At 45.5% G+C, this 27,618-nt stretch overlaps 1 protein-coding gene across 1 annotated transcript in view; it reads left to right on the top strand.

Annotated features, from left to right (window-relative positions):
* FRMPD1 (FERM and PDZ domain containing 1) overlaps positions 1-23,721 on the top strand; it is a 46,839-nt gene extending 23,118 nt beyond the window's left edge. The window contains exons 5-15 of the mRNA XM_063082627.1: positions 644-751; positions 4,264-4,359; positions 8,799-8,924; positions 10,047-10,166; positions 11,051-11,187; positions 12,406-12,532; positions 12,666-12,761; positions 14,469-14,651; positions 15,514-15,658; positions 17,639-18,445; positions 21,356-23,721. Of these exons, the coding sequence (XP_062938697.1) occupies positions 644-751; positions 4,264-4,359; positions 8,799-8,924; positions 10,047-10,166; positions 11,051-11,187; positions 12,406-12,532; positions 12,666-12,761; positions 14,469-14,651; positions 15,514-15,658; positions 17,639-18,445; positions 21,356-23,721 (4,311 nt within the window). The remainder of the gene's footprint in view (positions 1-643; positions 752-4,263; positions 4,360-8,798; positions 8,925-10,046; positions 10,167-11,050; positions 11,188-12,405; positions 12,533-12,665; positions 12,762-14,468; positions 14,652-15,513; positions 15,659-17,638; positions 18,446-21,355) is intronic.
* The last annotated feature ends 3,897 nt before the right edge of the window (positions 23,722-27,618 follow it).

Genomic DNA, 27,618 nt, shown 5'->3' with positions numbered 1-27,618 from the left:
ATTCATTGTGTCACAATTTGACCTCATACATTCTAGTCCCCTTCACCATATACTCATACTAACCTGTGATGGCTCTTTTTACCTCTGAGGAAAGAGCGTTCTACCCAAAAGTTAAGAGCAAAGAGGAGCCAAGGATAAATCATAGGAGTCAGAGCTTCAGGGAGCCCTAACTTCCACATTGTACAGATGGGGAAACTGAAGGCCAGGGAGAGGCAAGGACTTGGCCAAAGTCACACAGAATTTTTGTTTTGTTTTACACACACACGCACATACGTACACCCACCTGGTTTTCTTTCATAAGAATTTGTATTTCAGGTAGTTCTCAAAACTATTGAGTAGGAACTTGGGTTGGAATTCAGGTCTCTTGGTTCACAGGCCAGTTCTCTTTGTCTTCATCATATCACAGCCATTTTGCTACCATATTGAATTTTCAACCATTCTCAGACACATGAGAACATTGTCTGGATTGGAATCCCTAGATTTTATTGAAAGAGATCTTTGATGGGATATCGTCCTTTCTGTGGGTTTTCATTGAATCAATAATGGCTGTCAAAGATTTTGCTTTTGCTTTTAAGAAGTGAGAAGATATACATGGCTTTTATTAAAGTACTCTTCTAAAATATATCATATTAATGTTTTCCAGGGAGTTCCCAAATCATCCTTCCTGACTGAGGAAAAGAGAGCCAGGCTGAAGACCAACCCTGTGAAGGTGCACTTTGCTGAGGAAGTGCTTGTCAGTGGACACAGCCAGGTGCGTCACTGGTCAGGGGATTGAAGTTGCTCTTTATGAAGTGAGCTGCCTTCTGGCAAATAAGTCCCTGAAACTCTGGAATCCTGTAAGCACAGAGAGGACACAGAGGGACTGCAGTGCATTTGCTGGAGGCTTTGTGCACCATCTCGGTGTAATACCTGCAGACTATGGGCAGGGAGAACTGGTGGGGGCTCTGGGCTCTGGGCGGGGACTGGGGAGAGAAGCACTGGGTATGGCTCTCTGTTATTCTGTGACTCCATTTTCCTGTCTGTGCAATTTCAACAGATTCTAATAATTAATTTCTGAACCTTCAAACTTATGATTTCCTCTGAGGGTGATATGTTGATAACAGTTGTAGTGGTGATGGGGATTGCTTTTTTTTAAAAAAAAGAGCTTATCACCCATTGGACCTCTGTTATATGAGCTAAACTTTTTGTGTACATAATCCTTTGTCATCACAATACCCTGCAAGGGGGGGTATTTTAACAAAAGAAGAAACAGAGGCTTAAAGAGATTAAGAGAATTAACCTCTAAGCTCACATATTATGAAAATACAGGAGCCTAGGTCTATGTGACTTCAGTTCTTTTGTTTTCCACTGTGACATGCTGTCTAGTCCTTTTTGATGTGCAGAAACACAGGGATGGGAGTTCAGAAGACAAATTTGTAAAGACAAAGTGTTAGCTTGAGTTTGATGTTTTTAACGTGGATTGTTGGATAAAAGGCTCATTTGTTCATAATTTACACATTTCCCCCCAATTGTCTGTAACTATTGCCATTTGGAATTCAGCAATCAATATTAGATTTTGAAACTTTCAAGTCAAAACTGTTCTTTATCTGGTCTTCTTATCATAGAGACCAGCAAATGGGGGGTCATGGCCATTTTAACAAAGGATCCAGGTGACCTGGTCCACATCTACAGAGCCATTAGTTTCTACCTGTCCTGCTACTTAACAGAGCACACCTTCAGTTAGACCTGAGAGAGAAAGGTGGATTTGTTCAGGAGGGGGCCAGTGGAAGGCCTAAGGCATTACTCAGGAAAGACCTCAGATCCTCTCAGTCAACAATATCTGAATGTCCGTGTGTCTGTGTTTGTGAAAATAGATTGAACCTCTTAAATTTAGATTCAACATGTGTTTTTAAAAGTAGTGCACAGTGATGACAAGTAGGGGTGAGAACCAGCCAGCAGGATTGGTGTGGACCAGGTCACCTGGATGATGACCTGTTAAAATGGGTATGATACCCCATTCACTGATGTCTATGCTGAGGAGATCAGATAAGGACAAGTCCTGATGTGAACCAGCTACAAAATTAGTTCAGAGTTTTGGTGGGGAGGGAGAGTTTAGAGGAACAGGGTTCTAAAATGTGTCTCTGGAAAGACTTACAGGTTTGGGCCTAAGGGGAATTTACAGGGGTCTCTGAATCAGCTGCACAAGGCAGAGACAGCAAAACCAGTGAGGGTTCATCACTGTTGTTTTTTTTTTTTTAAAAGGTGACCAGTAAGGATCTTAACCCTTGACTTGGTGTTGTCAGCACCACGCTCTCCCAAGTGAGCCATGGGCCGTCCCTGAGAGTTCATCGTTGTGACCTGCCTATTCATTCTTTCTAGTGTTTTTGTTTTGTTTTGTTTTGTTTGTGTTTTTTTGGCAGCTGGCCAGTATGGGGATCTGAACCCTTGACCTTGATTTTATCAGCACCTTGCTATACTGAGAGAGCTAAGCCACCAGCCCCACTTCTAGTGTTTAAAAGATGATAAAATTGGTTGTTAAACATGTCCCCTTGAAATTTGATAAGACTCTCCCAAGGATGCATGATCACTCTAGAAAAATCTGAAACAGTGAACCAACATTTGAAATATGTTCAACTTTGCTCAAATTAAAGAAATACAAAGAAAAATGTTAAAAAGTGACAAATTATACTTAGCAAATGAGCACAAATAAAGAAAAAATGTGAGTCCTGGTGCTAAGAAGTAACTACAGTCATACACTAACTGGTGGCTTTATAAATTGTTTTAAACATTTTGGGGTGGAAAAAACAATGTAATGACTTGTAAAAAGTGTCCCAGGGATCTAAAGTCTACAAAATCATTTAAGTACAAAAATCCATATATTTAAATCAACCTACAGTATCAATATTTGAAATAGCCCCCCAAATGGAAAAAATGCTAAATATTTAGGGCAGAGGAATGGTTAAAACAATTCTGATATTTCAGCTAAATAGAATATTATAAAACCATTCAAATTATAAACATTAAGCCTACATAGAAATTGTATATGAAATATATGTTGGGTAAAAAATGAGAATAGATTATGAATATTTTATTATTGCAGCTCTATAAAAACTACAGATGTAGATAAAAATTGGAAGAAGCCTTAGAGAAAAGTAAATGGTGATAGTTACGTGATGCTGTTATGAATGCATTTTTTGTAAACCTATTAAATCACAAATAATAAAGTGCCAAGGAAAAAATTCCCACTTGGGAAATCTAAAAATTAAGATTTCTAAACACCCAAAGCCAGAGAAGTGAGATGACAGCTGAGTGAGTAGTTTGAAATCCCTCATCGTGATTGACTGTGAAATGGTACTGGAATATGAACATATTTCTTTTTCTCCGTAAAAACCCTGTGGTTTAAAAAAAAGTTATAGAGAGTTATTGTTAGTCATGCTTAGAAGATACAAACACCCTCACATTTAGAAGATTCAAGATTCTTATCTGAAAAGGCTGTCGAATCTCTCACTGGTTCTGGAGGACACCAGCCCCAAGGGCCCTTTTTATTTGCAGCTAAACACTCAGAGGTCACTGCTTATGAGGGCTGGCCCTGGGAGCATCCCCCAAAACCTTGCTCTGCTCCACCCCAAGAATTCTGGCTGGCATGGAGTCACCAAACATAGACCAGCCTTCTTCCTAAAAAACACTCCAGGAGTGGCAGAGTCCCATAGGAGATCTGGCAATCTGGGATGATGGCTGGGTAATGGAGATGGAGAGCATCTCTCTGCCCTTTGGTGGTGCTTTACTACAGGGAATGCAGCAATAAAAGAGGGGGCTCTGAGGGAGCATTCCACCCCCACTCCCCCCATCCCACCCCAAATCCCTCTCATTCCACCCCACGTCCACAAGTTCAGGTCCCAGAATCCCAGAAAGGACCATTCTGGACAGCATACTTGCTGGTCATCTAGCTTGCCAAATTGCCTCCCCTAAGGGTGACAACCAGTAGTGAAGTGTCAGCTGATGGTCATGAGACAATGCACAGGCTTGTGCCGTGATATCAGTATGCTCGCGGCAGGGCTCACTCTCCTCCACCATCCACCATACTAACAGTTCTCATGGGTGTTGACGAACTGTGCCTGTTCATTGCAGAAATTCCCCAAGGCCAAGAAGCAACCCCTGACATAGTGAGGAGGTTAGGGAGGATCCTGTTCTCCAAACCAGGCAGGGCTAAGTGGCTGAGGATTTGTCACAGCAAGGTGCAGGAAGGGTGTGACAGGGACACAACACTACTCTTTTGTTTTCCAGGGTAATTCTCTGCTGTGTATGCCCAATGTGCTCAAGCTGTACTTGGAGAATGGACAGACCAAAGCTTTCAAGTTTGAAGCAAACACAACTGTGAAGGTATTAAGACTAAATCTCTTTCTTAGGAGAGTTTGCTATCTCCTAGGACCCCCCAGGCATCTTTCCCTGCATCTGCCCTGGTGGTCTCACAACCACCATGGTCTGAGCACTTTCAACAAGCCAAGCACTGTATTATCTCATTTACTGGCACAACCACCCAGCAAGATAGTATTTTTATCACTGTCTTGTAGGGGAAGAAATTAGGACTGAGAAGGTGAAGTGACTTATCCAAGGTCATACAACTCCTAAGCCTTCCCCCTTAACCGCCAGGAATCCTTGTCTCTTGTCTGTGATTCTACCTGCTACCCCAAAACACTAGAGTACCTAAAAACCCAGGCTAGATGTCAGGACAGGCCCAGGCCCCTGCATATTCTGTTCTGCATTGAAGTCAGTTTAACTCACACTTACCAAGTTCCCTGCATACAGGATGCTCTGGAGGGGTTACTGAGCTTGATAAAGTGGGGTCTCTGTCTTCAGGAGCTTGCAGTCTAGTTGAGGGAGGGTGGACATGCAAGGAGCTCCCAATAGTCCAGGGCAGGATAAGATCAGGGCTGTAAAGGAAGGAATAAGGAAGTGCTGTGTGTGCAAGGGAAAGAGCACCATCTGTTCTGTACTGTCAGAATATCAGATAAGGCTTGGGAAAGAAGCTGGACCTGAGCTGAGCTTTGAAGGGCAATAAGATTTCAACAAGGGCAGCTAAGAACGGGACAGCTAGGGGATGGGACAGACAGCAGTCTGAGGAAGTCACACAAACTAACGCAGAGAGCCAGAAAAATAGGCATTGCCCAGGAAATAGTGAACCATCCAGCAGGACTGGAGCACAGGCCATTTTCTTAAGGCGGAGGGAGTGGCTATGGAGGGTTTCAAATGCCAGGTGACAGAGTTCAGATTTTATCCATAGATGATAAGGAATGGCACTAATAGTCATTGAACAAGAGAGTAAATAGTGTTAGAGTGAGGCTGCAGTGAAGAAGTCAAGTTGTTCAAACATTAAAAACATCAATGGAGCAACACCACCATCTTGGACCTACTGAACAGGCACAGGGACCAAAGCCCCAACTAAGTATGTGTCCATGCTGCAACCAGGAAGAACAGAATAGGCCACCTCCAGAGATGCAGAATGATGACACTAGCCCTTACCGCTTGCCCTGGAAGGGACCCTGGACAGCTCCTCTTAAAGAGCTAGCTTCCCTATAGCTGCCTCCCTTATGCATAAGCTCTCTTCTCTTCAAATAAAGCATTGCTGGGATTAGGAGGGAAAAAAAAATCAAGCCTAGCTTTTCTGGTGCTAGAGGAAGAGCAGGTTCCAGTAGGCCAGTGCAGCTATGTGTAATGGACAGTAGCCAAGACACACATGCACACACACACACACATGAAAGCACACACATACATTTACACATGCATACATGTGCGCACACACATACACACACACACCTGTACCCAGTGTTTCTCTCTGGCATCTTCCTTTAGCAATTCTTAGAGCTGCTCCAAATGCCCTATCCCATTCTTACCTAAGCATGCCTTAGAAGAAGCTGGAGAAAGCCTCTCTGAACCCAGGAAGTTCCAAGCCCAGAGGAGAAAGGGGAGGGAGGAATGGATTTTAAGTGTTTACTACATGTCAGGCACTCTCCTGGGCACTTTCATGTATACTATCTATTTAATTCCCCCAATGACCTTGTGAAGTGACTAGTGTTGTCCCCACTTTGCAGACAAGAAAACAGGACCAAAACATCCAAGACTTGCCAAGGTGACCTAGCTCGTAACTGGCTTCCAACTTAGTCTGTTTTTGAACTCTGTGCTGGAGCTCGCTATGCTGCCATTGGAAGGGTTGAGTTCTTTAAAGTGAGTCACCCTTGGGTGACCAAAATGACTTTGAAGTGATTTACAGTAAGAGCCCACATCAGAGAGGAATTAAACCCAAGATGACAGAGAGTTGGGGAAATGAATGAGGACTTAGCCAGTATAATACTGGTTAATATTACTTACCTGTAGTAGCCAAAATTTTAAAATTAAATATTTTAGCTCTTTATGACAAAGAGAATATAAACAAATTCTAAGGGTGAAAAAAGGAAAAATCATGGTTAGTTCATCAGTTACTTCTGTTACCCTCTCCCTTACCAAAGGAAGAAAAGTTCTTATATCAGAAAACCCTGTTTCTCTAAATCAAGGAAAATACTATGTCATTTGACTCAGCTAATATTTACTCACACTTTTTGTGTGCCAGGGATTTCTGTACCACCAACAGTTTGGCTGTTGGTGATATAAAAGTAAATTACAAGCCTGGAGTCTTGGGTTGGGCTGGGTGAGATGAGACGTGGGGATAACTTACTATAAAATGAGGTACAGTGTGCTTAGGATCATGAAAGCAGCACAGAAACGGTGTGGTATGAGCTCAGGGGAGGGAGAGCTTCCAGCTGGGTGGCAAGGAAAGGCCTCCAGGGAGTGGTGGCCTACCTGGCAGACTTGGAAAGGTAGATTGGCTTTTGACAGGAACAGGCCAGGAGTGGTGTGTGAAGATGGCATCCAGGCATAGGGAACAGCACCAACAAAGACCCAGAGACGTGCAAGTTTGGCAAGCGTATGAGGCTTGTGAGCAGGGTACATTGGGAGAAGCAACAGAAGATAAATTGGGAGAAGTGCTTTGGCACCTGATGCTTGCGAGCCTTGAATATGAAACTGAGGAGTTTGGATTTTGGCCAGTGGGCCATGGGGAGCCACTGAATATTCTTGAGCAAGGGAGAACGTGACAAATACAAGGCTTAGACAAGTTCCTGTAGATCAGGAGTCAGCAAATTTTTTCTCTAAAGAATCAGATAGTAAATATTTTATGTTTTGCAAGTCATCAGGTCTCTGTTATAATTATACAACTCTGCACATTGTAGCTTATGGGCATGGCTTTGTTCTTATAAAATTTTAATTACAAAAACAGCCATGGGCTATGGTTTGCCAACCCCTGCTCTAGAGGCAAGGTGAAGAATAGGTGGGTAGCTGGAGGGTCCTTTGAATACCACTCTGCAAAGCCAGGAGAAATGTGTGAGCTCAAGTCAAGGTAGACGTGGGAGAATGGAGAAGGGACAGAGTCAAGAGACATGTTTTCCATTATGGCTGGCACAATGCCTAGCACACAGTAGGCACTGAATTAAAGTTGTTGAGTTGAAGAAGCAGATAGACTCTTCAGGGCTTAGACACTGGTTAGTTATGGAGGGTGATGGAACAATTAGAGAGAGGATTCAGAATTGGGAGTCACGAGAAGCAGGTAGTACCCAGCGGTCTGGGACTTACTAAATTTCTGGCCAGACATCTATGATGATTATTCATCAAGTGGAAGTTTCCTGAGCATCTACTAAATGCCAAGCATTGGGGATATAATGGAGCACAAGACAGGTAAGGTTTGCATTCTCAGGGAGTTTACCATCTAGCAGGGTAAAAGATAATAAGCAAGAAAACAAATGTTAGCAGTTAGTATGTGGTAAATACTTACCATCTGCTGAGTACTATTCTAAGTGCCTTATATGAGGAAATTAATTTAATGTATATAACAACCCTATGAGATAGGTGTTAATATTATGACCATTTTACAGATGGAAACACTGGGGCATGGAGAGAGAGTAAGCAATTTATCCAGGGACACACGGCTAGTAAGTGGTAATCAAGGTCTAGACCCATTCCCTTTGGTTTACTGTACTGTCTTACTAAAGAACATAGCTGTTGTTGAAGAAATTAATATTTGATAACGATGTGGGTAATAAACACATCACAGGGACAGAGAATAACAGGGACAATCACATTTAGAACAGTGTCCACAGAAGGCCTCTCTGAGGAGGTGGTATTTGACTTAAACTTGAAGAGCAACAGGCTTGTGAAGAGTCATGGGAAGAGTGTGCGAGGCAGAGGAAACAGCATGTGTGAATGCCCCAAGGAAGCCAAGACCTTGTCATGACAGAGGGCCGCTGGAGCGACTGCTTCAGCACAGCATTAGTATCATTTCCTCCTGTCAGCCACTCTGAGAAGTAGGCATCATTACCCCCATTTCAGAGGAAGAAACTGAAGTTAGAAATGTCAGGTCGATTTCCCACAGTTGATAGGGGGTGGGTGGTGGGACTGTCTAGCAGAAGATACAGACTGGGCATGACAGAGAGAGGATGAATCTAGAAGCACTGAAGAGGGAGGAAGGAGCCCCCTTGGATGGCTTCAGCCTTCCAAGTGAAGCAAGAGAGGGTGTCCGTATGGGTGGCCCTGGAGCCAGAGGAATGGGGAGCCGTGGATGTGGGGCTATGAGGGGCCTGATGGGTGGGAGCTGGAGCTGGAGCCTGACTGCGTTGGTAGAGGACCCGTCAGCACAGGCTTTTCTCTTCCCAGCTACACCGAGGAGCAGCGAGAAGGTCAGGGAAATCCTCCCTGCTCCTTGGGTGACCCCTGTGCCTCTCTCTGCCTGCTAGGACATCATCCTCACAGTGAAGGAGAAGCTGTCGATCCGAAGTATTGAGTACTTTGCACTGGTCCTGGAAGAGCAGTACAGTGTCTCCCGGCTGCACCTCCTGCATGAGGAGGAACTCATCCAGCAGGTAGGGAGACCACCCACTGCTCCTGGGAGGCATGGGCTGGGCTGGCTGCACACCTCAGCCCGAACCTTTGGGGTCAGAGCTCAGTACATCTGCCAGTTTGGTGCAGAAGGCACAGAGCTCACTGAGCTTGGACACAGCAGGATGAGAACCGGGCCTGATTTTTATCTGCTCTTATGATGTAGTAAGGGCACAGATTTAAGGTCCCCATTTTTCAGAAACAGACAGAGGCTTAGAGAGGTGATTTTCTCGAGGTAATACAGCTGATAGAGCCCTGATCTTTTGCTTCTAGATGATCTTGCACCTGCTGCCTTTGAGATGTTAGGGAAGAATTTTGCTGTGTCTAAGCCCTTTTTGTGGGACTTACCCCCTGAGATGGTCCCTGATGGCAGGGCAGAGCAAACATAGCTGGTCTGTCTGTGCCACAATCTTTCAGCCATTCAGTGATTTGTTGTATCAACTTTTTAAAGCCAAACACAGGTCAGTTCAACAAACCCTTGTTGAGTGTGTGTACTCTTACAAAGATGAGTAGGATTTCAGCTATTGGAAAAGGGGAAGGAGCTTTTTAAGCAGAGCAACGGCATGAGTAGGGTTTGACCACATGGAAGCCACTCAGCGTTCCTCATTGCAGATAAATCTCTCCCTGTCTCTAACCTTCTTATACTGCTGCTTGCAATTTTTAAAAAAATTACTTCTATTCCGTTTGCATGGGAAAAGAAAATCAAATTAAATCCCTAAGATAGGTTAAGTGAAAAAAAGTAAGGTGCAGAATGGTATGTACACTACATTATTATTTGTGGAAAAGAACATACATATATGGAGGTGTGTATATACATAGCCTGTCTCTGGAAGGGAATGTAAGAAACTGGAAACAGGGTTTTCCTCTGGAAAGGAGAACTGGGGCATGAGTCAGTGGGAAAATATACCCTTTTAAACCTTTTACACTTTATATCCATGAGAAAGAAAATCAAAGCAGGGGTCTACCAGCTCTCTTGGGAGGCACTAAAACCAAAGTCTCTAGAGACTGTCTTTCATTGTGTTTTTTTCTTTTTAAGTCATTTTGTGGGATACCTGCAAGGACAAAGGCAGTTGGAAGATTAATAGTATCTCTCTTACCCATCACAGGTGGTAGAAAGAGAAGAGTCACATGACTCTCGCTGCCTCTTCAGGGTGTGTTTTGTTCCCAAGGACCCCCTGGATCTCCTGAAAGAAGACCCTGTGGCCTTTGAATACCTCTATCTGCAGGTGACTGGGTCTGTGCTTCCTAACATAACAGTGGTTGTTCTCAAAGATGGCACATTGGGTTGTTTTAAACATGAACCAAGGCAGTTAAGCAACTCCCTGGCAGGGATTATCTTTATCTGAAGAAGAGAGGACCTGATTATCCCTCAGAATTCCCTTTTCCATCACCGAGTTGCTATGTTAGGAGATTTGCAACATAATAATGAAATTTAGGCTTAGTCTTCAATGTAGATGATACATTTTCTAATACCTTTTTAGGATCTTTAGAATTACAGCTTTTATTGCTAAAAGGGACGTTAGTGCTTCAAAGCCTCATTTTACGGATGATGAAACCAAGTTTTGGAAAGGTCATATGATTTGTACTGGTCACCCACTTACTAGCAGAGCCAAAAAACTGGCTCTTTGACCCCTAGCCTGGTGCTCCCCCTACTCCACCTCCTTAGGTGAGATTTATTATATCATTTTTATTCTGATGAAAAAGAATCATTTGGGAGACATCACCATTTTACAGAATACATAACTTAGACGAGGTGGATTGACTTGCCCAAAGTCTTACAGAAATGGTGGCAGAATATAATCATAACAATAACAGTGCCATCAGTACTTTATATTGTATAATACTGTGTGCTTTGTACCTGCTTTCATATGCGTTATCTAATTTAAACCTCACAGAAACTGTGGAAGGTAGATTTGACTACTTCATCTAGCCATGGAAGACACTAGTGTGCAGAGAGATTTGGTAACTTAACCAAGGTGACACAGCCAAGAACTGTCTGATCCAGGTCTCAAAGCTGAGCTCCTGGTCCTGCTGCCTTTCGCCTGAGAGAACCAGGGGACACAGTATGTCGGTTTGTGTTTCTCAAATGCTCTGATCTAATCTCTTCTAGAGCTGCAGTGACGTGCTCCAGGAGCGCTTTGCTGTAGAAATGAAATGCAGCTCTGCACTTCGACTAGCGGCCCTGCACATCCAGGAGAGGATCTATGCGTGTGCACAGCCACAGAAGATCTCTTTGAAGTATATAGAGTGAGTGGCAGGGGACAGCAGTTGTGTTGCCTTTATAACTTGCTGGCCCCTGGCCAGGATGGCTAGATTCTACCAAAAGCTGATATTCACCCACCTATTGTCTGTCCATTGTCTTTCCATCCATTTCTCTCTCCAGCCTGTCCGATCCAGCCTGGCTCCCCCAGATGTCAGAACCTGATTGTCCCCTCTAGGGCAGAAGCCAGCTCCAAATAGAATGACACAAAGGTCTCCTTCTAAATTCCCAGTTCCAGGGAGGATATCTTGGGAAATCAGTGGACAACTTTGATGTCAGGCTTTTGTAAAGGCAGGAATGCCTTGGAAATTAGTTTTTCCTAGGGGCGTGAACCAATTCCTATTGCATTATACCCCTACTAGTGCAGCTTCAAGTCCTAGGATTCCAGCATCTCCTGATTCTTAGCTTAGCATTGCTCTGGGCAGCATTATCCAGTTTTGCTAAGCTCCTCCCTAGATCTTATCTCTGTCCTGTCTGGGCATCAAAATCAGATGAAGAATCATACTTAAAAAAAAGTACAACAGATCCTTGGCCCTACCCCTGCTGTACTGAATCAAATCTCTAGGGACTGGGAGCTGAGAGGCTGTATTTTCAACAAGTTTGTGGGGGATTTTGAGGCTGCTAGGCTTGTATCATTCTGAAGCTTGGCCCTGGGAACTCACAGGTGCTATATGTTGCCCCACGAGTGTGTTTTCTACATGTGTGATCATTATTTGTCACACACATGGTGAAAAAAGATTGAGAACTTCTCTGATGAATAGATTATCACACCACACCAAGAGTAATGAGCTCCCAGAATAGTAAGCGGGGTTTAATTCCTGAGTGGCTGTGGTGATTTTTGTGGGGTGTGTGTGTGTGTGTGTGTGTGTGTGTGTGTGTGTGTGTGTGTGTGTGTGTGTGTGTGTGTGAGAGACACAGAGAGGGCGCTAGACATGTGTGTCTATGGAATATATATATTCTCTATAATATATTTTATTTATATATCTATAAAATAATATACAAATAAATATATATAATAATCTGTAGTATTATAAATATATGATAATATATAAATAAATAAGTATATGTATTTCTTCCACTGGAGAAAGAGGCTCATAATTGCTGTATTGGAGTCACTAAGTACTAAATCGAATATAATTACGCTCTTCATTAGAGCCAAGTACACTGTAAAAATGGGCCTCCTTGTCTCCAATGTCTCATGGCAGGAAAGACTGGGGAATAGAGAACTTTATATCTCCAACTTTACTCCGAAACATGAAAGGCAAAGACATCAAGAAAGCCATTAGCTTCCACATGAAGAGGAACCAGAATTTGCTGGAACCCCGACAGAAGGTAATGTAGCCATAGCCTCTGCAGCCCACCCCGCTGTCTGTTGTGAAACCTCAGGGACAGTTTTTTCAACGTTGCCTGGATTTTAGGCAAGTGAGTAAATCTGACTTCAACAATTTTTTTTTTTCTATTTAAGCAACTTATTTCTGCTGCCCAGCTACGTTTAAATTATCTACAGATCCTTGGGGAACTCAAGACATATGGTGGGAAAATCTTTAATGCTACTTTAATGGTATGTATTAGAGAACTGTGGAATCCTACTCTTACAAGGGACCTCAGAGATCCTCTGAAAATCTATATATCTTTTAGCTTAAAATTCCTGAGGACTCTGTCATGTACTGGAATTTGTTTGGGGAACTAAATATTACACCACTGGCAAGTATCATATCTTTGCTTAGTGCTAGCCCTATGATAGATGGGAGGCAGGGCTGCATCAGAAGTGACTCCCATCCTTAAAGGATGAAACAAGCTACTCAAGACAAAACAAAGCCATGAGACAGGTACAGGCCTGTCACTGTGGGGTTTGAAGACACAGGTACCACTGCTAGCTTCAGGGTGAGTATAGGAAGGAGAAGAGAGTGAAGAGAGGTTGAACTTGGCCAGGCTTCAGTATAGAGGAAGGGCGTTCTGGGTGAAGGGTGCTGTAAGCGGTTTACTCTGGAGCTTTGGGCATATGAAGGTAGAGAAGAAAAATTGGAAATCATGAAGGAAAGATAAGAATGTTAGCCTGACTGCCAAGCTGGGGCCCTGATTGTTGAGAGGAAGGGAAGAACCGAGGGGTGGGCCTGAGAAGGGAAGAGAGAACTGGAAGAGCCCTCTGCTTTGTTCCTGTTCTTGCCGTCGCTTCGAGCATGCGCTTTTCAGCAGGCAGAGTATGGGGATGTTGTTTAAGGGAACTCTCAGTCAGCCCAGAACCCTGCAGAACACAGCCAGTTTACCAGTTAGAGGCTTTTTTAGTTTTATTTTGTTTTAATGTCAACAAAACTCTGACAGAGGATTTGGTGTGCTTCTCAGTTATTTACTGTCATGGGTCAGTTTATTCAGATTGCTGACCCAACAGCGTAGACGGAAGAGGAGAATCAATGTATTGAGAGAAAGGATGAGCATCAGATGGTAAGGAGAAGAGGAAAAATAGATGGAGTCTCTGTATAAGTAGAAGACCCAAAGGTAGAAAAGAGATTAGATCACAGAAAGGAAGGTTTTAAAGGTACAAGAAAAACTTCCCAATTTTCCCAAGGGCTAATCCTTCCCTCTCCCAGCTGTCAAGTTCCCGTCCCCAGTCTCCCTTTACCTTTCCTGTCTGAGAAAAGAACTGGTAATGAGAGAAGCAGCCAACCACACTGAACTGGCTCAGCGTGCTTGCTGGGCAGTGGGGGTTACAGATACAGATAAACACAGACTCTGTTGTCAGGAAACTTAACATGGAATATGACAGTTGAATACAAATAATTACAGTAGGAAGTTATGTGCTCAGTGCTATCAAGTACAGAGGAAACAGTATGGGAACAACACAGAGGAAAGGGGCTGTTCTGTTTTGAGGAAGCAGAGATCAGGCAGATGATTTCGTAGACAGCAGGTTTTGATGTAAGCTTTTAAAGAAGGGTTGAGATTTCAATAGGTAATGATAGCAGAGAAGGGATTATACACATCATGAATGTGGGCACATAGGTATGAAAGTACAGATTGTGTTTATAGAACAGGTAATAGTCCTGTGGCTTGGTGCTCTACTGGAGATGGCCTTATGGGAAATAAATGTATATTTAATTTAGCTCCAGGTGAGCCCAAGTGAGGCAATAGTTTAGGGGAGTGATGGTGAGGACCTAAAGTAGTAATTGAGGAGTTTGCAGAGAGAGGTATCATTTCTTGCATTTCTTGGATTATGCATTGTATTTTCACTATCATATGAACGGAAACTAATTCCCCTTTCACTCTTCTGCAGTTACAGGATAGAGAATCCTATGTTGCCCTTCTAGTTGGAGCCAAGTATGGGATTAGCCAAATTATCAATAGCAAACTCAACATCATGTCCACACTGGCGGAGTTTGCAAACATCAGCCGTGTAGAGCTGACAGAAGAGTCTGAGAAAGTGAGCATGGTCAAAGTGTATCTTCAGGATGTCAAGGTAACATAAGGGGGAGAGATTCTGTATCCAGCTTCTGGGATTTGGGGCTAAATTATTCTAGGGTAGTTTATATGAGTTTTGAATAATAATAAAGTCTATTGTCCATCTCCAGCATCCATTTAAGAGAATGGATTGTCCATCCTGTCCCATCAAAGGGAAAGTGATGGAGCAGTGCATTTTTGTCGGAAGGTTCTAAAAGGTTTTTTTGTATAAACTGAGCTAGACCATGTGCTTTCCTGATAGAGATGTTCCTGTTGGGTTCAGAAATTTAGATGGGAACACCAGAGGATTTTTATCACAAGCATGGGACCAGATGGCTGCCCGAGAGTTTTGACTGGCAGGAACTAAAATGGATAAATAGTGCAGGGTACGTCCTGAGCCTCTCTGGAAAGTCCTACACTTATCCTGCCCTCCTTTGATTTAATCTCAACATGCTCAAGAATGGTGCTTTATTCTTATCACCCTCTTCCTCATTCTCTACTCATTCTTGCTTCTTTTCCTTTTTTAGTTTAGCTCTTTGAGGGGACCCTGTTGTATGACTGAGCAGGGTAGGGTGGGATGGTTGATATGGAGGACGGGGGCAGAGAATGGAGAAACAGGGGACACTGTGTAGATTTTATGGGAGGAACCCACTGTGCATTCGTGAGTGTGTGCATGCACAGGTATGATTGTGTCTGTGTATGTGTACATGCATATACTCATTTAAAGCCTTGTAGGTAAGAATATGGGGCACCAGAAGGCCTGCCTGTGGCCCAAGGCTGGGTTCACTTGGAATCTCTCATTGGCCCCACATGGCCTTGTTGTCAGTCTTCAGACTGTCCCTTGGCCCTTTATAAATGTAAAAGTTCTCTTTACCTTCAAGGTTCTGACTTTGCTGCTGGAAGGCAACAGTGCAAAAGACCTAGCCTGCCTGATTGCTGGGTACTACAGGCTGTTTGTTGACCCAGATACCTCCATTTTCCTCTGGCCTGGAAACAAACAAGTGCACCGGGTATCAGCTGAAGAAGGTGAGGCCCTAGTAAGGACAGACCCATTTCACTGGCCTTGTAGGTAAGGGCAGCCTAAAGGAAGGTGGTAAATTGAATTGAGCTGAGACTTCAACTCAAATTATGAGAGCTACTTCTCCACTTATTTCCTAGTAAACACTTGATTTTTCTTAAATCCTACATAGAGAAACTTTGTTTGTACCTGAAATTCTCCTAAAGCCAAAGAATGCTGTTGAAGATCTCTGATTCTCTGTATTTTCTAAAATCATCTCTAAGATCCATTGCATTTTATTATTTCCCAGCAAAAAGAGATATCACTTACTTGTTCAGAAAGCAGATGACCTGGCTTCTCTTCCCTGCCTATGCACGCTTTTGCATGCTCTTAAATTATAATAGAAATTCTATTATAATAGAAATGACAGGTTTAGAGGAAGGGCATACCTGGAGACAAAAGAGATTTGAAATCATATCATATAAGGAATGAAGAAGTGGAGGGCAGATAAGAACAGTTTCTCAGGCTAACTTCCAATTTCCTTCAGGCTTTTGTTTCAGCACTACCAATGCAGCATTTCCCAGTGGTATGCTAAGAAATGTTTGACTCTCTCTGCAGGGTGAAAAAACCCTGATTTGAAGCAATTGCCTAACTCTGTGGTATAAACACTCCCACCATGGCTAATTTCAAGCTACCAATGTGATGTCAATGAATGGGGATAATATGGGAAGAGATGCTCAGTAGCACATTATCTAGTATTTCCTCCATATGGATAAAGTAGACATAAATCATCTCAGGAGAAGAGATAACAGTAAAATAGGAAGCGATGAGCTTCCTTTGTTTTCATGCAGTATATGAGAATGAGGGATGATGCCTCAGAGTCTGGGTGGGGAGATGTCACAGAGTGGGGCGGTGTGTTATGGAGGTCGGTGGTGGGAGGACTGCTGCCGGGGCAGAAAGCAGCGGTGGGGAAAGTTCTCTAGAGGGGGAGGTATTTGACATAGATCTTGAAGAGCATGCTGTAGTGAACCAGGCAAAGAAAAGAGGAGAGATCATTCGAGGCAGAGAGAACGTGGAGACCTGATACAAGGGCGAGGTGTCATGATCCGTGAGAAGCTCTCTATGTGGCTGGGGCGTGGTGGGGAAGGCTGCAGCGGGCAGCCAGGATCTGAGGAGGAGTCAGGCCATGCTGTGAGGGGCAACAAGGCCATACTGTGAGAATCTTTAATTCTGGTGGGAGAGCTCTGGTTCTTCCCTGTAGGCAGGGGAAGCCATCAGAGGGTTTAAGCAGAATGTGATGTGATCAGAGAGAGGTTTTAGAAAGATCACTCTAGAGGCTCATGGAAGAAAAGAGACTGGAGACCCGGCTCAATGTCCCCCACCCTCCTGCCTTTAATCCCTCCTGGGCACCTGCATCTAGATGAGTTTACACCTCCTGAAAGGCCCATAGTACCAGTGGATCCCCAAGGCCAGCCTTTAGAAGGTGCCAATCTAGCAGCCTAAGAATCCCCATAAAGTTGCTAAAAATACAGTCTTAGGCCCCACTTCCTAGAGATTTGACTCAGTATGGCAGGGGCAGGGTCAAGGATCTGTTCTATTTTTTTAATATGATTTCCCATCTGATTTTGATGCCCAGACAGTTCAGAGCTGAGATTTGAGGAGTGGCTTAGCAAACCTGGGTGATACTGCCCGTGACAAAGTGAAATCCAATTAAATACCCACCACGTTTCCACAAGCAGATAGTTCTCCTCAGAAGTAGGGATGGAGTTAATCCTGTCTCCTTTAGGTGACCCAGACAGATGTGAGGCAGGTGGCCTGATGGTGTAGGGAGAACATGGAATTTGGAGTCCTTACGATCCTGTGTCAGTCTTTATAGCATGACCTTGGGCCAGTCACTCTTCTGGACCTCAGTTTTCTCATCTGGCAGGATAGAGGGGGTGGGAGGACACCCAGGCATCTGCCGGTCCCAGAATGCTGGTTTGTAACCCTCAGCATCCCCTGTGTTGCAGGCTATGAATCCAGGGCCTGCAGCGACTCTGAGGAGTCCTCTGAAATAGACTGTGTCCTGGAGCCTCTCTCTGACAGACGCCTGGTGAAGCTGGGCCCTTGCAGTCCTCTCACAGAAGAGGAGCAGCCTCTTGGGAACAGCCCCATGCTGGAGGTGTCCAGGAAAGGCCCAAGCACCTGTGGGGCCAGCAGCATGACAGACAGTGCCGAGTCTGAGGCATCCGACTCGGCCAACACCGAGAGCCGAGGCTGCAGGACCAGTGGCTCGAGCGAGTCCATGGATGCCCTGGAGGAGGATGACTTAGATGCCTGCTCCTCCATCAGGTCTAGCTTCTTCTACTTTGACTCACCAGGTTTCCCAGACAGTCTTGATTCCGACAGCCAAGAGGAGAGGAGCGGGATCGAAACCAATGGCTTCCTCTGTCTCCTGGACCTGACCCAGAGGACCAACCCTCAGGGCCACAAGACAGAGTTTTCCGAGAGTCCCGCTCCCGAGACATTCAGCTGGGGACCAGAACTGAGCATGGTCAGGCTGGACCCCAGGATGTATGAGGGCAGCCAGATCAACTACTACAGTCTGTGCTCCAGCGTCTCCCCGGCCAGCCACCTGAGCGACAGTTCAGAGAGCACAGCTTCCCGGCAGGGGGGAGCCCCGCCAGCCTGGGGTCAGCAGGGCTGGACTGAGGCCCAGCCCAGCACCGCGCTGGAAGCCCTGGCCCCGAGCCCGCCGCCGACCTTTGAGGACGGCAGCTCAGATGAGGAATACTATGACGCAGCTGACAAGCTCACACCCCCACACACCCTCTCAGGTGAGCCCTGCCCAGCAGCTCTGCAGATTCTGCAGACAGCTCCTGAGGACTCATCAGGGCCTAGGGCCCAGGGCCAAGCTTGAGAGAAAGACACATAAGTAAAACAGAGTCCTTGTCCACTTCCACTTTGAGGCAGACCTCATTCCATGGGCCAAATTACAAACATCATGGCTTCCAAGTCAGGCCTACAAGGGAGGTTCAGAGAACTGTGGGCAAGCAGAGATGGGACGGATTCACTCAACAGTGGGAATCAGGGAAGGCTTCCCAGAAGAGGTGGCAGATAGGCTGGGCCTTGTGGGATGGAGAAAAAAGAAAAGGGTTTGAAGGGAGTGCCCAGCAGAGGGAACTGACTGTGTTATTGTTGACCTTGAAGCTACATTAAAGGCCTTGAAGCCAGAAGAACCTAACTGACAGGCCATCAGTAGCCCTGCAGGGCCTTTTGGAGCCCAAGGGACCATGACATCAGAAGGCAGGGGATCTGTTGGCTATGTTTCTATCGGGTTGTCATGTGTTCCTCCACAAAGCATGTGGAGTGTCTTTCCACAAAGAATGACTTCCCAAGCCGAGCTGAGATCCTTGCAGGACATGTGCAGGTCACATGCGCGCACACACTCACACATACACTTATGCTGCACTCTGAAGAAAAAATATTGGAAAATAGCACTAGACATTGAGGGTGACCCACTAGGAGTCAGGAAAGCTGCATCACTTGTATTTCTGTTTCAGCCCTTTGCTGTGGCTCGCTGATCCTCTACTGCCTGCCCTCCACTGGTTCCTATTGCCCTTGGGGAAAAGGCCAGCTCCTTAGTGGGCCCTGTGAGGCCCTTCAAGGCCCTCTGTGGCACAGCCTCTGTCTGTCCCTCTCCCTCTTCCTGAGCCCTCTCTGCATTCCTGCCACACAGACCTCCTTGCCATTTGGTAAAAGTGCCAGCTGTTTCCATCTCTGGCTTTTGCACATGCTGCTCTTTCTGCCTGAAGCATTCTTCTTACCCTGATCCTTGGCTGGTGAGACCCATCATTTGTAGGTCACAGCTGGAAGTTCACTTCCTCAGGGAACATTTCTCAGACTTCTCAGACCAGGGTAGGTCTCTCCATCTCTGTCCCATGTTCTTAAAGAACCCGGAGTTTTTTATGCCTGGTGTTTAGCACTGCCTATAACTACATATTCGGTTGTATGATTTTGTATTGACATTTCTCTTCCCTACTAGACTAAGAACTCCTTTGAGCTCAGAACTGTGTGTTTCTCACTCATCACTGTGTCCCCAGCACACAGTGCCTGGCAATTGTTGCTAAGTGAATGAACAAACTCTCCACTATCTACCCTGAGTTCGGTAATTGACTGTGTCCCTAAGGAGAGGAGAAACCATGGCCAGAATGTACACTGCTCCTCAAAGAATCCAGCCAACAGCTTTCTGTGTCCCCAGCCTTGCCCCGCTGGACCAGCCATTGCCCTGGGGGGAAGGATAGGAGCATGACAGGGACCATCAGGCAGGGCCTTTTTATGGGAGTCTAGTCAGGGACATAAGGTCCATACTGGACACTTCATTTTTTACAGAGAGCCAGTGTGGTGCTGAAGCGAGAGCCCAGAACTGGGACTCTGGAACTGGGATTCTGGTCTGGCCCCTGACTCAGCCCGGGAGCCCCTCCCTCTGTGGGCCCGAGAAACTGCTTCGATCAGTGGCTGTAGGTAGCCTAGTACAACAGCTCCCAAACATGGATGGGCATCAGAGTCACCCAAGGGACCTTGAAAAAAACCTGTAGGTTCCTCAGTCCTTGCCTCAGAGATTCTGATTTAGAAGGCCTGGGGAACAGCCTAGGATTTGATAAGACTTTTGTGTTTTGTTTTGTTTTGTTGGCAGCTGGCTGGTACAGGGATCTGAACTCTTGACGTTGGTATTACCACTAACTAAGTGTGCTAACCGGCCAGCCCCTTGATAAGATTTTCAATAGCTTGCAGCCAGGTCGGAACCTACTGGTCTGAGTATACAAGGCCTCTGATTGTCAAATGCTAGGTTGAGATCCTAATTCCTTCTGGTAATTCCCAGGACTTCTTCACAGCAGTGCTTCTCCTCTCTGAAAGATCCATCCAGCATGCACAGGACTCCTCATGCTTGTGACTGACAGTTGTGACCCCTTTTTTGTCAAAAGAAAGGCCCTTCATAACCCTCACACAGAAAGTGACAATAATAACAAATCAGCAGCAGTTCCCTTTTAGTGAACACCTGTTAGGCAACAAGCTTTGTGCTAGGTGCTTTACAAAAACGTACTGATTCATTTAACCTGCAAGACTGCGCTGACTGGTACCATTGGTACCAACTGACCTAGTTAACATAAACACAAAGAAAAAGTGTCAAAAGGACATAAGCTTATAGAATTGCTGGCAAGTCTGAAGGACTGGGTTAAGATGTGGACAGCAACCAGGCCGGGAGTCTGGGTAACAGGATTCCTCATCTGTATTGTCAGGATATTGTGGCTGGAAAGAATGGGCTCTACTTTTATTATTATCATTTTTTTAAATCAATGTGTTTGAGTTTAAAATTCTGGAGAATTTGTGGATGATTGGTTGGGTCATAAATCTGATCGCTTGGCTGGTGCAGGGAAAGCACTTTCATTAACAGTTCCAACAGTCTGTAACTGTTGCGGAGATGTCATTCCCTGAAAGGAAGTTGGGGTACTGTGACCAAAAGACAATGAAATGGATCTTGGGCAATGAAAAATCAAAAAATGTCTATCGCAATTATTATTGCCATCTTCCAGATGAGGAAATTGAGGAGATCAAGATTTAACTTGCCCAAGGTTACACAGCCCAGCCAGGATTTGAAACCAGGCAAGCCCAAAGCCTGAGCCCACGCTCTATAAACCTTTTTGTTTTTCTGCTTTTGATATACTTTTTTCTTTCTTGACTCCCAGGGCCCAGAGCTGTTTCTGCTACAGAACCCAGTGCCATAAGCTTGCAGAGTAAGGCCAGCACTTGCAGGCCTGAGGACAGCCCGAACTCTGGGCCAGATGGAAGAGAGCCGAGCAGAAGGGGAGGGGCAAAGAAGTATTCCAAGACCCTGAGAAAAAGAAGGTCTTTCCTACAGACTGACTACACCTCCCAGGTCTCATTTCCTCTGGTGCCATCAGCCTCCCTGGAGAGCGTGGATGACGTTTGCTACTATGACAGGGAACCCTACCTGGCCCTCAGTGCACCCTCTCCTACTGTGTCCTCTCTGCAGGATGTGCAAGGTGAGCCTGGCCTCCTGGAGACCAAGGCTCTGGGGCTGCAGGCTCCCCTGAGGGAGACCAAGAACAAAAACCCAGCCTCCAGTGTCATGGAGATGGAGCCCGAGACCATGGAAACCAAATCAGTCATTGACTCTCGAGTATCTTCCATTTCTGCCATTCGCCTCCGGATTGACCCCAACCATAAAGAGAATTCTGGGGCTGCCCCTTTGACTGCCACTGTTGCCATTTCCTTGGCAAGCACCCCTCACTGTTCCAACCCAGGTTCATCTGGCCCAGATACTGTTCAAGCCCAGCCTTCCCAAATCTTACCTCTATTTCAAGACCCAGATGGCACTGCCCCCAAAGAACTCACCCTAGAGCATGGGGACAGCACCTTCTCCCTCTCCAGTGATCACCCTAACCCAGACAGAGTCTGCCTGGCCCTCAGCCCAGGACCACATAATATCTCTCAAGGAGAAACACTAGAGCTGGGAGGAGTCCAACTGGAAATAGGATTGGGATCTTTTATTACAAATCATATGCAAGAAACTGCCCCCCAAAACACAGAGCCTTTGTTGTCTCCTGGAGATGGACATGAAAGTGATGAATGTGGAATAAATTCAGGAGAGAAAATGGCTTCTGTCCCTAAAAAGAAGGAGCAACAAGGACAACTGTCTTTTGAAAGTGACAGAGAAATTACAAACAAAAATGGCACTAACTTGTTTCAGGAGTCTGGGAAGGATTCAGGTGACCCCAAGGGTGATGAGTCAAATGCTGTTCCACTGGCTCTTGATGTTCGTACTCTAGCTGGCGAGACCATAACCTCCCTCTCCCTGGGGGCTCCTGTAACAAGGACTGCGCAGACCCCACCACAGTCCCCCAGAGGACAAAGCAGAGAAACCCCAGGCCAAGCCTGCTGGGCCCAAGAACAAAAAATGCTGGCAGAGTTGGATTTAGAGCCTGATTTTTTACCTGGGGAACAGAACATTCCATCAGTCTTCCCTCCAGAGGGGGTCAAGGCAGAGCCACTTAACCATGTAACAGGGGAAGATACAGCCCCTCGGGAAACCCCTCAGCAGGTCTGTTTTAACCCAGATCCTTCCCCGCTAAAGCCACTACCATGTTCCCAAGAGGAGCCCCATTTAGAAGCTTCAAACCATTGTTCACTGTCAGAAAGCAAAGACAGCTCTAGCATCTGCCTTCCTGCTGAGAAGTCTGTCCTGTGTTTTGCTGCAGAAAGCCATCCTGAAGTTTCTGCCAGTCTCAGGATAGCCAAATCTTTGGGTTTTGCGGGTGTGGATGAGGCAGCTCCCAGGATTGGGCTGGATCAGTGCAGCTGTCAGTTCTCCTATGCCACGTGCTTTCGTGGCCCGCAGCCTGAGACAGAGGAAGACGACAAGGACTCAGAAGCACACACCACAGCCCCCCTCACCTCACCGCCCTCTGCAGGAAGCCAGCTGCTTCTGCCCTGGAGGCCTGCCCGGACCCACAGCTGCAGCACTGAGCCCCTTTTGAGGAAAAGCCACATCTGGCCAGAGTACTGCTCCAGGGCTCTGAGACAGCTGAAAGCCGCCCCTGCCAGCACCCCCGAGGGCTTCATCCAACTCATGGAGAGCTTGCTGGAGCTACAGGACATTTTAGAAGCTTCCTGGTGGATTGGAAACAAACACCCCCCAGAGAAGTGCACCTGGCACTTTTCTGAAAGCCGGAACCGCCTCTGTATGGGCTCCCAGAAGCTACTGTCGAGCTGTCAGCATGTGATCAGAATGGACCAGTCCCCTGAAGAGATGCAGGGTGCCGTACGTGACACCTTCCAACACCTGGTCCAGCTGGCCAGCCTGTGCTTCCAGTTCACAGACTGCAGCCGCTGCTCTGCCCGGCACAGGGAAGCGGCTGGGAATCTGAGGGATGTGGTGTATACCTACCACCAGTTTGTAGAGGCTGCTAAATTGACCTGTGAGAGAGGCTACCACGACCTGAGTGTGAAACTCTTGGCTCGTCAGTGCACGGCCCTCACAGCTGCCGTGTTCTGCTTGACCCAGAAGTTCCGGGCATCCACTGCACTGTGAACAGGTCAACTTCCAAGGGACCCCTGCCCCAACCTGCCCTGGACACTTCCCTGGGAAGCCCCTTCCAGTTCCTCACCCATCCCCTTCAAATGTTTACTATCTAGAGTATTCAAATAAAATGCTACTTAATCTTGGCCTGAATCATAGAGTGATGATAAGTGCAGGTCAAAAGCATTCACTCATATTCATTCAACAAACATTCACTTGCTACTTCCTTTGTGCCAGGCCTTGTTCTAGGAGCTTGAGATTTACAGATTAATAAAATAAGTCCCTGCCCCGATCAGGATGCTCACAGACCCTGTAGGGTACAAATTAGTAGATTGCCATCAGTAAGGTGTGTACCATAAAGGAACATATGGTGGGGGCGGGGGTGGAAGCAAGAGGAAGTCGCAAACTTGTCCTAAGGAGGCAGGGATGAGGGAGGAACGTGGTGGTCATTGAAAAACACAGTCTTGACTTCTCACATCACACTGATTTGGCAGTAACCTTCACAAATAGGAGTGAATACATATGATATTTGACAGATTCTACCTTTACAAGTTTTGGTTTGCAACATCTGGTATTGGTATTGGTGGGCAGCTCTGGTATTCTAGGCTGCCTCGCTGTGGTAAGCATAGGTAGCCACTAGGTGGCAGTAAGTTCGAAAGTTGCATGACCACCGAGATGTAGGTGTGTTCTGTGCTTTATCTGAAATTGACTGCACCCTTGAATCTTGCACCCAGTTTTTGCTTTAAATGTATAAAAGGCAAACATTAAAGCCCTGAATTAAATTTGCCTTTTAAAGAATAATAGTAGAGCAAATGAAATATATTCAGTACTTTTCTCACCAACCACAGTTAAACCAGTTAATCCCAGTTTATCTTGGTGAAATTTGGACAGCACCTCTCAGTGCTTTGGTTATCTCTTCTGTAAATTGGAATGCTAATAATGCCCACTTTATAGGATAGAAATCCAGTAAAAAAATAAATGTTAGTAATAAACCTTTCCTAGTCTGAAATCCTCCCCTGCATTTTGTTTTCAGACTCCCTTGGGATGCCTTTTCCCCTGGCTTCTTTTTCCAGACCAAAGGTGGTTTAGTCACTCACCTGAGCTATTACAGTTCATCAAAGGGTTTCCTTTGTCCCTCTGGTGCTCCCGCCCATATGTGAGTTCAGTGCTGCCCTGTAGCTCTCCTCCCCCAGGGCTCCCTAATCCCTCTCCTTCACCCAGCAAACTCAAGAACGGAGATGAGTGTTAAGTCATGTACCTAAGCTCTCTCCAATCAGAAGGAAAGCAATTCTTGGGAGAAGAGAGCAAAAGTTATCTTTCCCATCCCCCGTTACCAGGTACTTGTTAACTAGTAACCAGTTAACTAGTACTTGTACCAGGAAAAGATATATTTTCTTAGAGGCTTGTTTCTTTTCATAGAATACTTTGAATAAAATTTAAATAAGGTGTTTTTTTTTTTTTTTTTTTTTTTTTGTCTTTTTCGTGACCTGCACTCAGCCAGTGAGTGCACTGGCCATTCCTATATAGGATCCGAACCCGCAGCGGGAGCGTCGCTGCGCTCCCAGCACCGCACTCTCCCAAGTGCGCCACGGGCTCTGCCCTAAATAAGGTTCTTGAACACAGATTTGAAGTCATTTCATGGCAATGAGAGATAGGAACAACAGGGCACCAAAATAATAAAATTATATATTAATCAGGACTTGAAACTTTTGTCAGCAGAAAGCTGTGAAGAGCTGAATAACTTATTTATGTGAACAGAGTCTACATGTTCACAAGTTTAGGGAAGGAGCTCAGGACTTCACTCAATCAGGGCTTGAATCCTGGCAGTGGCTTGTGTTATAGACACTTCTCTTGGCCTCAATTTCCCCATCTTGCAAAAAGAAATAATATGTCTCCATTTAATGAGGGCCTCCAATGTGCCAGATTCCTTATTAAGATACCTTGAATACATTTTTTTTTATCAACACTACCAACACTGTAAGGATTTTGATATATACATTCAGCATTATTATGAGAAACTGTCGTGGAAGGCAAGAAGAAGACTGAAGCCTCCAGCTCAGTCACTCAATAAATGTTTATTTCCCTCTCTTTGTTTCACCTCCCCTCAAGTCAAATTAACTTTCTTGGGTTGCTACTGTATGGAGTTGGTACTTTTCTCTGCAGTTCCCATGGGAAGGATTAAGTTCCAGAAGTGCAGGGAAACCCTTTATTGCTTAGTGAGAAGCTAAAGTTCACTTTAGCAGAGGGAGTTGCCCTGTTTAAGAGCAGCTCAGGATGGGCTGCCTAACACGCATCAAGAGTCAATTCTTTAGTGACTAAGAAACTACTGGATATTTACAGCCTTACTTCCTTTTCGCACCCACCATCACATTGGCTGACTCATTTCTTTCAACATTTATGGTTACACCCATGCCAAGTGATGCCTGATGCAGGATTGTGGATATAAATAATTGGGTGAGAATCCTATTTTCAAGAGCTCCTAATGGAGATTAGATGATACATAGAGATAGAGACAACGTAAGGCATGGTGTGTTCAGGGCAACCAAAGAGAACAGATAAGGAGCTGTGAGGGCTCAAAGGAGAAAGGTCATTTTTAGGTGAGGGCAGAGTAGTAATCAGGGAAGCTTCTTGTATGAGGCAGCATTAATTAGAACTAGTATGTCAAGAAATATTTATTGAGTATCTACTGTGTGTCAGGCCCTGGATTTGGTAGGTAGGCTTTGGATGTGTCAAGAAAGGAAAAGAATCATTAATTTATTTTGTCAAGAAAGGAAAAGAATCATTAATTTATTCTGTCAACAAGTACTTGTACCATGCATTGTAATGGGAAATACAATCGTGAACACGGTAGACATAGTCTTCTTAAGGAACTTATAATCAGTAGAGAAGACAGACACAGACAAAAAATACATTACTGACTGAGAGGTGACATAAAGAAAATGAACAGTATACCAAAACAGGGATGGAGTGAGCCAGGCTTACATTGGGTGGTCAGGAAAGGTCTCCCCGAAGAGGGAATATTTAAGCTGAGGCCTAAAGAATAAGGAACTAGCCAGGAGGAAAAGTGGGAGGACAGGGAACAGTATCTGCAAAGCCCCATGGAGTGTTTGAAGCATTTCAAGAATACCATTGCGACTGGAATATGGCTGGAGGAACAGCAACGGGAGGGGCAGACTTGAACCAGGCTGTACAAGGCCATGGGAAGGGGGTTAGACAGGAACAAGGGGAAGCCACTGAGGGATCTGGAGTAGGGGAGACACAATCATCTGGCAAACGGATGAGGGGAGGGGACAGTGAGACCAGCTAGAAGGTCTCCTTCATGGAAAGTGGTCATGAGCGTTTTTAGAGGTGAAGCGACACAGGAGCAGTGGCAGAGGGGGGAGGTATTCAGTATGGCTGAGGGTGAGGTGCAGGGACAAGTTGGTGTGGTGGGAGCTAAAATCTGAAAGGGTCATTGAGGAGCATTTGAGCCACTTTGCAAGCCCCACTGAGGCATTTCAGCAGGCAGTGGGAAGGCAGGGCCAGCTTCTGAGCGGAGAAGAGAAGTTAGAGCTGGGTTTTAGAAAAAGCCTTATGGGGAGAAATGAACGTGCACCGGTAGGAGATAAAAAAAGGACCGAAGCATGGATTGGTTGAGGACGGGGTAGGGATTGCTGGAGGAGCCATAGAAAGAAAAGTGGAGAGGGGGAAACTGTGGGGCCAAAGAGGAATCCAATCAGGCTATGGTTTCTTGAGAGGGAGATATTTCCAGCTCATTCATGGTAGCGTCTCTCTGAAAGAGTGAGACCCCTAGTACTGCAGGAGTGAAGGGACGTGTGGCTGATAGTTTTAATCAGGCAAGGCTTAATTAAGCAAGTCACTTCATGTCTCTGAGCCTCAGTTTACCCGCATAGATATGAGGGGAGCTGG

The sequence above is a fragment of the Cynocephalus volans genome, chromosome 17 (genome assembly GCF_027409185.1).
Source record: "Cynocephalus volans isolate mCynVol1 chromosome 17, mCynVol1.pri, whole genome shotgun sequence".
Taxonomy (NCBI): domain Eukaryota; kingdom Metazoa; phylum Chordata; class Mammalia; order Dermoptera; family Cynocephalidae; genus Cynocephalus; species Cynocephalus volans.
Note: the sequence above shows the minus strand (reverse complement) of the source record. Positions and strands in the feature narration are given on the sequence as shown.